The 13,944-nt window shown below is 34.3% G+C and overlaps 1 protein-coding gene across 1 annotated transcript; it reads right to left on the reverse strand.

Moving 5' to 3' along the window:
• Positions 1 to 1,300: 1,300 nt before the first annotated feature.
• On the reverse strand, positions 1,301 to 1,831 carry LOC105785420 (uncharacterized). The gene has a single exon (XM_012611499.2). The coding sequence runs from the start codon at positions 1,829 to 1,831 to the stop codon at positions 1,301 to 1,303; it is 531 nt and encodes a 176-aa protein (XP_012466953.1).
• Positions 1,832 to 13,944: the final 12,113 nt, after the last annotated feature.

Genomic DNA, 13,944 nt, shown 5'->3' on the forward strand with positions numbered 1-13,944 from the left:
AAATAATGAACAATAAATAGTACTGCATAATTTAGTTAAAATTAATATAAATAATTTATAATCAAATATTTAGTAGACCCAAATTCACAATAAATTATTTCTCGTCAACATAAAAATATCATAGTATTTTATTGTATAAAAGTAACCTCTTAAACTGAAATCATGCATTAGTGATGTAATTATTTTTACATTCTAAAAAGTTAAGATGTAATTAACTACTCTTTTTACATTTACCATATTTAAATCTAATTATTTTTAAATTCAATGCAAATCATAAAATTTGATAGAATTATATAGAATTAAAGGTTAAATTTGATAGAATGATGTTTTAATACTAAATAAACGTATCCATATTTTTTTCCAAAATGGTATCATCAATCTAATTTCAAATTCTAACCACTATGACCATTTTAAAACAAAAATAGTAAATGCCTTCAAATTAATTTTTTATAAAATTCCATAATATAAATTGTAGATTGGATAAGTAGTGTATACGAGAGCAATCTCTAATGCTATGTCCTATTCATTTTACCTAAAATCATGATTTTGTGTTTCAACCTTTACCTAATGAGATTTTAGTTTTTATATTTTAACTTAGTTGAAATAATTAAGTAAGAGTCAAATTGTATTTTATCTATTCTTTATTAGACTAAATAGTAAATTGGTCTTTTTTGTTAAAAGTTTCATCTATTTGTATGATTAAAAGTTTCCATGATTGACAGAATAACTAAATAGTGACACGTGACGTATCACGAGTACCTCATGCTGACATATAGGAACCAACTTTTAACAACAGAAATAGATGAAACTTATAACAAAAGGAATAATTTGCTCTTTTATTTAAGATGCAAGACTAATTTGTCTATTCTTTAGTAGAAGAGATAAAATGCAATTTAACTTCTTATATCATGGCACTTTTACCAAACAATTAATACTCTTGATGAATTTTATTTGTAGACTTGTTGATTATGTAAAATTCAAATAATTAGTTTAATTTGAAAATTTCTTTTTTAGAATAATAAATAAGTAAAAACTAATTACTCACCACAAATAATTTTTGAGTTTCTAAAAAATTCTCAACCAACAAATTTTTTAACCATTTGACTAAATTCTCAAATTCAATATACTACAGTGACTAAACTTGGAGTTTCTCCATCATTCTAATTTCTATATCAGCGTGTCAATTAAAAAAAAAAAAATCCATGTTCATCGCTTCAAACTCTGGCCAAAATTTTCAACTTCTTCATCGATGGCCAGAACCCAGTTCTTTTTTCTTTCTTTCTTTTTTTTTTATTTACAGTTAATTAATGGTGGATGAATCTCTTTCTCTCTGTGAAGGACTTCTCCAAAACCCAGTACCATGAAACCTTTCCCACATCTCTTCTTCAAGTTGGAACAATGCTTTATCAGCTTCTTCAGAAACCTCCATCTCCACCATCAATTCTTTGGCGCATACCATGGGATGATTCCGCAACTCCCTTTCTTCACACCCATGTCGGCTCCCATAGTTTCTCGGCTGAAACAGCCCTTTTTTCTGCAACTTCTTCCGCCTTTTCTGACGGAGTGCACGGCGGTATAGTCCTGCCGGAACCTTGTATATCACTAAAACCAAAAGGTTCGCTATCCCACAAGGACAACAACAACAAACAGCCGCACACTCCGCTGCTGTCCCCCCACAAAGCTCCCCGAACTTGGCACTTTTCCTCGAGCTGCTACTCCGGCTGTAACGACTGCCATCGTCAACCATGGAAAGAGAAGAAGACGTGGAACGGCTTTGCAGTAGCGGTTGCCGCCGGGTGGTCGGGGTCCTTACGATTATCCGGCGAGACATTGAATAATTTGACGTTGATTTTGCTTGTTCTTTTCCCCCTAGTTTTGGCAACAATGGATGAAACTGAACAATCTTCAGATTCCTTTGATGAGCGATGTTTATAAAAGAACCCAACAATCAAACAAGATGGCTACGAAAGGCAAAACAACAGAACCAAAAACAGAGGAAGAAATGTATAACGAATGAAAAACAAAGAAACAAAACCAGTTTTTTTTTCAATCTAAATTTTCGGATATTGAACTTGTGGGATCTCTTTTTCTTTTCTTTTTTTCTCCAGCTTGTTTTTGGTTCCTTTGATCTATTTCATGCTATATTTAGGGTTACCACAGGAACAAAACCAGAGTTTCTGTCTGGTCTTCTGTTGTTTTTTTTTGGGTAAGTCCTAGAGTTTGCAAAACTGAGGTTCCAAAATGAGAAAAATTTCCTTATATAAAGAAAATGTTTTGGCGATTTGGGTGTGGGACAGAGTTTGGTTTGGTGAATAGATTAGCAATTCCTTCCAAATCCCAATACTCTAAATATCTGAATTTAAAAAATTAAACAAAAATCTAGAAAAGATAAAAGCGGTTAAGGAGTTTGGATATTTAAATTTATTGTATGAAAATATAAAATAAAAATTTATTATACTATGTATATGTGTCACGGGGCTAGACCTTTCGTCTCGCAAACCGTGCGGCCTTAGGCGATCCATTCGTCCAAACTCGCCTAAGTCAGCCTTAACTCGAATGAGAATTCCTTAAGAACTCCTCCAAGGCACCAATTGAAGAGCGGAAGCGATTTATGCCAAAAGAAGCTAAGCCAAAGAACAACAGAAAGCCACAGAAAAGAATGCACACAAGGTGTTTGAGTAAATGCTCTCAGAACCCTATTACTCTTAAGAATTCAGAATACAATGGAATCAGTACAAATGAGGGGGAGGCTCTCTATTTATAGTTGAGCTCCCCCAAAACCGACGGTCAAGATATATTTACATCGACGGACGAGATTAACCATATCCCTTAATTTTAGGGATTTACAAGATATGCCATATCAAATCTAATCTAATCTTTACAAGATATGATTCCCTCTATCTTCTAAGATTAGTTACCATATTAGCCTAAGTTGCCATGTCTTCATCATTGGGCCAACTAGGCTTCAATCTGATAGGCTTCTCCAATATTTCTCTGAATCGGGCCAGCTCTCGTGGGCTAAATGTTTCCCATCTTATCGATAGACCTCCATGGGGCGCATCTTGTGCCATGGTCACGGGCTTTGCACTTTGGCCCGTGACATATGCACGTAGAAATCATAAATTTAGAATACATATGATGTTAAAAAATAACACTTCATAAATAATGAAGCATATAAATACAATAGATTAAAAATAATAAAGTGTATAATAAATTAAAATGTATAAAATATCAAAATCAAACTTTAGTTGAGTTGTAAATTAAATTTTACTAATGCAATTGGTTGATGTTGGTTCAAATCTTACCATTTGCATATTTTTGTTGTCTTTTTTAATGAAAAGACTAAATTACCTTCAAATAATATTACTTATTTTAATTGTGAAAGAACATTTTCGTAATTTTGATAATCGAGTTGATGTTTGGTTGACTCATGATACTAACTCAATTAGGAGCTTAAATAACAATATTAATATACAATTGATAGAGGTAGTAAAATGTATACAATAAAATTAAAATATATAAAAAATATTAAAATGAAGTTGTAATTGAGTGGTAAATTAAATGTTTTACTAATGCAATTAATTGATGATGTGGGTTCAAATTCCACCATTTGCATATTTTTATTGGTTTTAAAATGAAAATACTAAAGTACCCTCGAATAATATAATTTATTTTAATTACGAATGATATTTTTGTAATTTTATTGTCACACCCGATTTTCGCTTAAATCCCAAACTTTAGGAAATGTGGGGAGATACTTTAATAAAATATTAAGTTGGCGGGCTTTACTGGAAAACTTGAAAAAATTTGTGGCATGGTCCCTTCATGGAAAACAAAATGATTGTCAATGGGTGGATTAATTGAAGATTTGGTGACTGTGCGAGAAGGGATATATATATATATATATATATATATATATGAGTGAAGAGGGTTATTTTGAAGGCGTGATTCTCCTCATTTTTGTTTAGTTTCCTTCTACACCATCTTCTTTAGTTGCTCCAAAGAAGTGACAGTTGAGGAAAACGTTGTATGGGGCAGTGATTGTAAGGTTGAGTTTAAGGAATAGAGAATTCGGGAACTGGTAAACCCTTTTATCTTTTTGCATTTGTGAGACTAGGGAAAAGACAAGTAATAATTTCCAAAATCATCGAAAAAATTCTATAAGATATTGAATTTTTGGGTTTTACAGTTAAATACCTTTGGTTTGACTGAAATATAGGGTTGTTGTACTTAGTTGTTGCCAGGACGAAAGAGGCTCTAACATTTGGGCAAGCTAAGTTGGCGAGGATGAAGGATTTCAAGTGAGTTCCTGTACTTCACTTGGGTGGTTGTTTGTTGATGTACTGTAATGTTTGCTTGTGTATTTGTTATGAGTTCTATCTGAATTCTTTGGGTGTATCTGGTGTGATGAATGAGCAAACTATGCATGTATAATATTGTGGAAATGAATGAATGATTGGGGTATGTTTTCTAAATGCGAGATGTGGAAAAGTATGGATGTATTGAGATATGGCGTCCTATGAGTTATAGTAATGAGTGAATTTTTATGCTTGTTATGTATGCTCTTAAAATGTGGAGTATGGAGGGAATTACTTTGACGGGGTAGTTGAAGATAGGAAAAATTGGCGTGATGATGGAATGGGCAGATTATTATAGGATACAAGGGAGTTTGGCAGCATTATGGAACGAATAGCTATTGGTCCTCTAAGGTGACACCGTGACGACAATTATCTATTGGTCCTTTAGGGCGACACTGTGTAAACGGTATATAGGCCCTTCGGGGTGACACCTCAAAAGAGGTTTATTGGTTCTTTGGAATCAAAAGTCCATGGTTAGCCATGGCATGATCTAGTGGTGAATAGGTACATATCATGGCAAAAACAAAGTCCTCTAGGACGATGAACAGAAAGCCCATCAGAGCATAAAAGGGGAGGTTATTGTATGACTCACGTGGTGAGTAGGTTGACAAAATAATCATGATGCATCTCAAAACGCGAGTAAGCGTGCTAAATAAAGGAATCCGCCAAAAAGGTGAAGGTAGTGGAACTGGTAGAAGAGTCTTAAACGCGACATGTGTGGAAGGAAGAGGTATTTCCTTTAGAGATATTTTTCAATAGTAGTCCGCCGGAGTTGGTGTAGAACCATCATTTACTTATTGTCTACTAAATGACTTATAGGATTTTAAATTCTAAGTGGTCATTGACTAAGGGGTCGCTGGAAAAGTGGGAAGCCCGTCCAGGACCATTTTGGAAGAAATGTCCACCAAAAATGTCTGACCGATAAAGTCCGCCAAAGATTCACAAAGAAAGAGGATGTCTATTTGGACTATGTAGCGCGAGAAAGTCCACTTGGGACTATCAAATGTGAAAGTCCGCCAGAAAAAATCTAGGAAAGATGTAGTCCGCTAGGACTTATTTGATAATAGGAGTTTCCTGCTGAATAGTTTGAAATGGGAAAGGTCCTATAAGGTTGTCTTATAAGTATAAGTCCACAAAGGAAGGGGTGTTTAAGCATTAGCTAAATTTCATGTTCAAGGCTACAAATATGGATATTGTTAAATGGATTTTCCTTAAAAGGAGGGTTCTATGCAACAGGCCAAGTCTTAAGAAGGTAATTGCCGGGGTAACACAGTAAGCCCATATTAGGTGAGATGAGAATCTGAGATGAAACAAGACAGTGTCAAGTTCTAGAAGAATTTGTTATTTGGAAGAGCATACTCATGATCAATCAGTGGATATGTCCACCAACTGTTGGCTCAGAGAATGCAAGGCAACAACTACACTAGAAATCGATGGAACTTCCTAAGATATTCTGGGAAATCTAAATTTTGTGCTTTTTATTTTATTCTTGAAAATATATAAGCCTTTTATGAGTAAGGTTGTATAGGTCATCACTAAGTTCATTGAACTTACGATTGTACCACATTGTATGCATGATCAAAGAGTGTTGGAGTCGTTATGGGAAGGGACCTAGCCAGACTTTGCCGAATTCTCATGATGGGTGTCGAAGCCGTGTCATGCATGTAGAGGGGCATCCTTAGAGGCTACGCCTCAAGAGTTAATTTATTGTATCTGTAATAGAGTTTCGAGCTATAAATTTGAAAATAATTATTCATGTTTAATAAGGTAGAATGTCTGTATGGACTCAGTGATTGTATATATTATGAGTTTCATTTACAAAACCTGATGCTATTCCTGAAATTTGAGTAAGATTGAATAGTAGCAACGGATGTATAATTTGGTGTTATCTAATTCTGTAAGTCAATCAAGTTAAAGTATTTTGTTAAGATTGAGTTGAGTGTGACACTTGATATTCAGACTTGGCGATTGAGTCGGGTAAAGAGTGTTACATTTATAACCAAGTTGGTGCTCGATTGACTCGTGATACCAATTCAGTCAGGAGCTTAAATAACAATATAAATATACAATTGATGGAGGTAATAAAGTGTGCATGATAAAATTAAAATCTATAAAAATATTAAAACAAAACTTTAGTTGAGAGATAAATTAAAGGTTTTACTAACGCAATTGATTGATGATGTGGGTTCAAATCCCACCATTTACATATTTTTATAGTTTTTTTAAATGAAAAGATTAAATTACACTCGAATAATATAAATTATTTTAATTATGAAAGGGAATTTTTGTAATTTCCAAAATCGAGTTGGTGCCCGGTTGACTCATGACACAAACTCAATTAAGTGCTTAAATAATAATATAGATTTAATATTTTTTCGCACAACCGTTGTAAATATTAATTAGAATATTTGAGTTAAAAATATCTAAATATACATTATCCTTGAAATAAATTTATGCATTGTTTTCTAGATTAGTTTCTAGTTTGGTAAGGGTTTATCCTTCTTGTTATTACCAAACAAATTAAGTTATTTGATTAATTAAAAAATAAATTAAATTTTATTAAATATTAAGTTTTTTTCTTTACTTTTGGAATATAATAAGTATGATTGTGTATATTAATTTAAATATAATGTATGTTGATGCAAGATATGTTGAATGAAGCTGAGTGGCACTCGACAGTGTCCACTACAGGCTACCACTAAGGTAGTTTATTATTTGTTCTATTTGGTTTGGCAATTTAATGAAGAAAATCTTTGGACCTGTTAATGTGTTGTTATATTGAAGATACTATAGTCCATATAGGAAAACCAATCCTTGGCTTTTGAATATTAGATTGGATACGAGTGAGTCAATTAAACCCACAAAATGTGGTGGTTCGATTGAGATTGCATTGCTTAATTTGGAGAATATATCTTCCATTAATTATGCTTTTTATGTTTAATTTTTAATAGCTATTTTCGAGGAGTTACTTTATATTCACTTAGATTCTATGTTAACAAGTCGAAATTAATATATGCTTTGAGACTTGTTTAGGTTTTGTATGAGAGCTTATTGAAAGCACCTTAATCTTTTCATTGGGGAACTATTTTGTGAGGGAGTGCAAACTATTGTAAACATTTTTAAGTATTTACTGCCTAAGTTCTTAGGGGGAGCATTTGGAGGTGAGTGTTCTAGCCTTTAGGTACAAAGGTGAAATCTCTATACTTGGGGAGTAATAAAGTGTGAATCACTTGTTGTGTTATGGATTAAAGATAGTGAAATTACTCTTAGAGCTAGGATTCGCAGTCGTAATGAAATAGAATTGCGTAAACAAACCTTGGTGCATAATATTTGCAATGCCAAGCCATAATGGCCACTACGGTCCAGCACTTCCATTATCTGCTTTCATATTAAGTAAACAACAACTTTAGGTAGTAATAATTAGTATAAGAGCTTAACACTTAATAAATCTAGTGATGAGTCTTGGTGTTGTTGTTTGTTGATAATGGAAGGTTCTCTAATTACTCGTCCCTTTGTACTTGAGAATGGTAACTATCCCTATTGGAAGGCTAGGATGAAAACCTACATTAAGTTTGTGGGTGGGAGAGCATAACGTTCTGTACTTACTGGTTGGCAAGCTCCTATTATCAATTTTGATGCTGAAAAGGTTCCTAAACCCGATGTTGAGTGGACTATTGAAAAAGAGAAAGGTGCCAATGCAAACTCTAAGGACTTGTATGCCATATTATGTGGTATTGATGTGCAAGAGTTCAAGAGTATTTCCAAGTGCACTGTTGCAAAGGAAGCTTGGGAAATTCTACAAACTACTCATGAGGGAACCAATATTGTCAAGCAATCCAATATGTAGATGATGACCATCAAGTTTAAGACCTTAAGAATTTAAGATTCCAAGAAAATTGGTGAGTTTTATGCTAAGTTATGTGACTTGTCAAATCAAGCATTTAATCTTGGTGAAAAGTACTCCAATTCTAAACTAGTAAGAAAGGTTTTGAGGTTACTATCAAAATGACTGCTATTGAAGAGATCAAATATTGGGAGAGTTTAAAGATTGATGAGTCGGTAGGGTTTCTACAAACTTTTGAGTTAAACTTGGATGAATCCAATAAGAGTAAGCCAAAGGGAGAGAAAAACATTGCATTTCAAGTGGTTGATGAAGTGTCAATTCCCAATGCCTCTACAATAGAAAAATTTCAAGAGCATATTACTCTACTTAGAATTTTAATAAAACTTTTAAGAAGCAAGCTAAGAGGTTCAAGAAGTTTGAGACATCAAATAACACGCCTAATAACAAAAGAAAAGGTGTTACTATCAAGGAGGAGAATGATAAAAAGAAGAAGGACATCTAGTGTCATGAATGCCTTGTTTATGGTCATATTCAGACTGAGTGTACTAACACTCTTAAGAAGAAAACAAAGGTGTTGTGTAATTCGTGGAGTGATGAAGACACTTGTAGCAATCCTGAGTCTGATGATGATTAAGTGAATAACTATGTAGCCTTTGCTTCAAGTGTGATTTCTGGTTCTGAAGCTAAGATAGATGATTATTCTAATGGTGAGTTCTTTAGAACTTACAAGACAATGTTGAGTAAATGAGAATAGGTGTGTGAGTTGAACACCAAGTTGACACAAGAGAATGATCAATTGAGGGAGAAAAATAAGAAGTTGATCAGGCAAATTGAGGCTAAAGAGGTTTTGTTGAAAAATGAGTTGGACAACCTTGTTAACACCAAGAAGAAGTTGGTTGAAACTAAGTTACTTCTGAAGAAGTTCAATACTAGGAATAACAAACTGGATAAATATTTTTCTTTTGAAGAAGGGATCCAAGAAAAGGTGGACCAAGATTTATTAATAAAGGAAAAGCTGTTATGGAGAGTCCAACTATGTTTATGAAAGCATCCAAGCAAAATGAAATTAGTGAATATTCAACCAAGGTTGTGGTGATCAAGATTGATAAGAAGGTACTTATTCATTCCAGAATCATTTTTAATTTTTTTAATAAAATGGGGCATATCAGAATAAGGCATTTTAAGATGTTACATGATTTGAAATGGAAACATTCAGTGCCAGCTAAAGTGCCACTGCACGCAACCACTTAAATGTTAGAAGTAGAAATAGGTCTGAAGGAAGAAAGAACCAAAATGTCTACTTGTAACTCATAGATCCTTGAAGGTTTCACATGAAGTTTTTTGGTATTTCGATAGTGGCGTTCTAGACATATGATAGGGAATTAAAATTTCCTTGTTGATTTTGAAGACTGTCCAGATGGTAGAGTTACTCTAGATGCTCGTGCTTTACCTAGACTGAACAATGTATTGTTGGTTGGAGGTTTGAAAGCAAATTTGGTAAGTATAAGCCAATTGTGTGATCAAGGGATGATGGTCAACTTCACCAAAGATGGATGTGAAGTCTCTTCCAAGACAAAAGAGAAGATCATGGAAGAAGTTAGGACATTTAATAATTATTACAAGGTACTCTAATCTTTGAAGTGTAACAAGGCAAATGTCTTTAAGTTAGAATTGTGGCATGAGAATCTTGGCCATGTTCATTACAAAGGATTTCAAAAGCTAATCTAGTTTGAGGCCGTCAAGGGTATTCCTAAATTTAGTGGTGATATTATAAAAGTTTGTAGCAATAAACAACATAGGGAGAAGCATTAGAGAGTTCCACAAGTCTAGACATCCGAGCCACTAGAGCTAATTCACATGGATCTGTTAGGCCCTATGCAGACAAAGTATTGGTGGTAAGAGATATGTTTTACTGTGTGTGGATGACTACTCACGATACACTTGGGTGAGATTTCTTAGGGACAAGTCTAGCACCTTTTAAACTTTCAAGAAGTTTTACAGGACCTTGATGAATGAGAAACGTCAAGTGATAGGCATGACTAGAAGGATAAGAAGCGATCATGGAAGGGAGTTTGAGAATAAGGGTTTTTTTGAGTATTTTGAGGATAAAAGGATTGAGCATGATTTTTCTACTAAAAAGACTCCACAGTAGAAAAATTCAAGAGATGGCTAAAGTGATGCTTCATAATAAAGGTTTTAGTCACAAGTTCTAGGCTTAGGCTGTCAATATAGATACCCTTGTGATCAATAAGATTCATCTAAGACCTAGGACTTAAGGACCCCCTGTAAGTTGCAGAAGGAAAGAAAACCAATTGTGAAATACTTTCATGCATTTAGAAGTACTTGCTTTATCATGAAGGATTGAGAGCATCAAGGGAAATTTGACTCCAAGTTAGATGAAGGTGTTTTTCTAAGACATACCACAGATAATAAAGCTCATAGAGTTTACAACAAGTGGATACAAAATGTGATAGAATCTATTAATGTTGTGATTGATGATGAAGGGTCATGTGGAAGCAATCGAAGTTATGTCGTGACACGCCTTCCCTGTGTTGCGACACAGCTGTGACGAGGACCAGAAATTAAGCAAGGGTATTTTTGTACGCGCAATGAATTTTTTATCAGTTTTAAGGCTTATATTTATCCTAATTAGGGCAACTGATATTGCCTATAAATAGTAAGGTTTAGGTAAAACTAAAGAGCCCATTTTGGGGAGTAGTTTTTCATATTTTAGATTTAGATTTAGTTTTCAAAATTTTAGTTTTATTTTTATGTTCGCTTAATCGGGAAATTCTATTCTGTAGTTAGATGATCGTGAATGAAGATTGTTCTAGAGCTTTGCTTTCACATTGATTAATCTATGAGCATTCTCTGTCTCTTATTTTATTCTTTTAATTTCTTTCTTTAACTTCGTTAATTAATGTTTAAGTAAATATTAGAATAATTTTTTCTTTATACATTTTTTTCATGATTTGGTTGTTTCGTTATTTCATTGATTAAGTACATAATAACATAAAATAAAGTATTTATTTGAGAGTACTTAATATTCTAGGAAGTGACACCCCTAGTAGAAGATCTAGATAGGTGAGATCGAGCGAGTACCCATATGCCTAGGTGTGATTGGAAGGGTATCTTAGTTGGTAATCCTTAGTGAATATGATACCGAGAGGGTATTCCTAACTAAGGGTGGTAAATACTTAATTAAGGGTAATTGTTGACTTAATTAATAATTAGGGTTACAATTGCTTCTAGGCTAAGCGGGCTCGCTTAATCAAAACTAAGAATAGGGGAAATTGATAATTAACTTAGGGTTAGTTTTAGTTTAGGTTAAAGTAATTAATCAATTTTATTATTTTTTTGGATTTACACTATTAATTTGTAACTTGACTAGATTAGTAATTATTTTCGGTAATCAATTTAATAATAAATTTCTCCAATCTGCAATTCCTTGAGTACGATCCTCGGAATACTTTCTAAGTGTTTTATTGTAAACAAACTATATTAAAATTTGACTTGTTCGCTTGTAGATACCACACTTAATTCTATATTTTTCATTTGCATGATTTGTACTCTCGACATTCACACGTCGGGAGGCAGTCAAGTTCTTGGCTCCGTTATTGGGGATTGGGACGATAAATTGTTTTTTGAATTGATTATTTTGTAAAATAATACTAGTCGAAAGGTGACCAAGCTAGATAGTGCTATAATTTTTTAAATAGTTTTATTTTGATTATTTTGTTTAATTACCTTGTTGACTATTTAATCTGATCACGGATAAAAGTTTACACTGAATTTGACGAAGATAGTAGTTGCGACGAGGAACGTGTGATGTCTACATGGTATGATGATGATGAGTATTGTAATGTAAGATCAATTTGGGCAAACGAAGCCACGACAAACCGATGGAATTATGATGAAGATGACAATATGCCTAAATATCTAGCCGAATTGCATTGTGACTTGTATGGGATGTCTTCGGGGTACAATGAATGGGCCGCGAACGAAGGATCTAGTTGGACATCCAAAACTAAGATGAACCAGTAGAGCCATGATAGAGAATAATATATGCCTGGATATTTAACTATTAGTTCGACGAACCAACGTAGTTACAATCACAAAAATGAGCAACATAGGGACAATCAATGATCGAGTTGGTCAAACGGAGCTTTGACGAACCAATAGAGTTATGGTAGAGAGCTTGCCTCGTGCAACACTACTCTGTTGTCCATCTCCATAAAGTTATTAGTCATGTCAAATAAGTTAGCACAAATGTTGGAACTACCCCGACAATAACTCAAAGCAAGTACTCCATCAGAAGAGCTCATGTATAATGCTCCCGACCCTGATTATGAGAATTACTGTATCATGGTCAACCATCCAAAATTAGATTACATAAGTCAAAGAGAGTTTGGAATCGAAGACCATGAGAACAAGTTAAAAATAACCGAAGGTGTCTTCGATCCAATTGACATAATGGTAGATGTAGAAGTAGCAGTTGTAGTAGATGTAGAAGTAACGACTAACATGGAGCTTCAACCGATTTTAAGTAAAAGTGTAGATGAGCCGATCCATTTTCTAGCCATAGTTAGAGAGATGCCCACCAAAGAAGTCAACGAGTTCCTCTCATTTTCGTTCCACGATGAAGTTAAAGTTTGGGTTAATAAAGGCTCACACAAAATTAAGGGGAAAATGCTCAAAGTAATAATACCCCAAAACACATTATGGGATTGGCTTAGATTTAGCACCAAATGGATCGTAATGTGGAACAAACAATGGATCAAAGTGTTATCATTGGAATCAGCCAAAAATGTTGGTTCAGATACATCGATAGTGGAACAAACAATGGATCAAAGTGTTGAGAATCAACTTATGTGTCTCAAAGGTTGTCGAGTTCGTGAAGTGGAGGAACCAAAGAATAAAAAAATAGAAATCTCACAAACAGGGAGGCTTAAAACAGTAAGTGATGTCCCAACAAGGGATGATGCATCGTCGAAATGAGCCAGTCACGTCCCAACTTTACCCCCACGACGTCACAACGAGCCGAGACAAAGAGAGCAGAAACAGTCGGTGATGTCTCGACATGGGACGTCACTCGTCATGATAAGATCTTTCCTCATCATGATACTTTGTACTAACACCGTGATGAGCCGTGACATAACAGCTTGGTAAATTGAAATGAAGAGTCGACGTTGCAACGAGCTGACATGTATAAACACTCCACATCTCGGTGTGCTAAGGTTTAAACACCTCCAAAGCTAATTTTTCATTCTTCTTTTCAACCATTCTTCACTCCCTACAATCTCAGCAACTCTGGTCTTTTATCTAGTTTATGTTTGTGTTATTTGGATTTAATGTTTTTCTTTGTTCTTGTAGGTATTTTCTACCCACTTGGAATACACACGGTCTCGACATCATTACGAAAATAGGGAATCAACCTTCAGGGAAGTTTTCTTGTTTGCATTCTAATTTTCTTACATTAAGGGAGATGTATGTTTCAAATTATGGGGGGAGTACATAGGAGTTAGTTGTGTGTCTTGTTTCATTATTCAATACATTGAAAAAAATTGTGTTTCTTTATGTATAGGAACCACACTTGAAGCAACACCACAAATTCGAGGTAAGCCAACAAGAGAGGGATAACTTGACAAACCTTGCGGAGCTTTCACAACAAGATCAGGTAATCTCTTATCTCATCTTTTGGGTGTACATTGGGGACAATGTGCCGAAAGTGTAGGGGTGACA

The sequence above is a fragment of the Gossypium raimondii genome, chromosome 1 (genome assembly GCF_025698545.1).
Source record: "Gossypium raimondii isolate GPD5lz chromosome 1, ASM2569854v1, whole genome shotgun sequence".
NCBI classification, from domain to species: Eukaryota; Viridiplantae; Streptophyta; class Magnoliopsida; order Malvales; family Malvaceae; genus Gossypium; species Gossypium raimondii.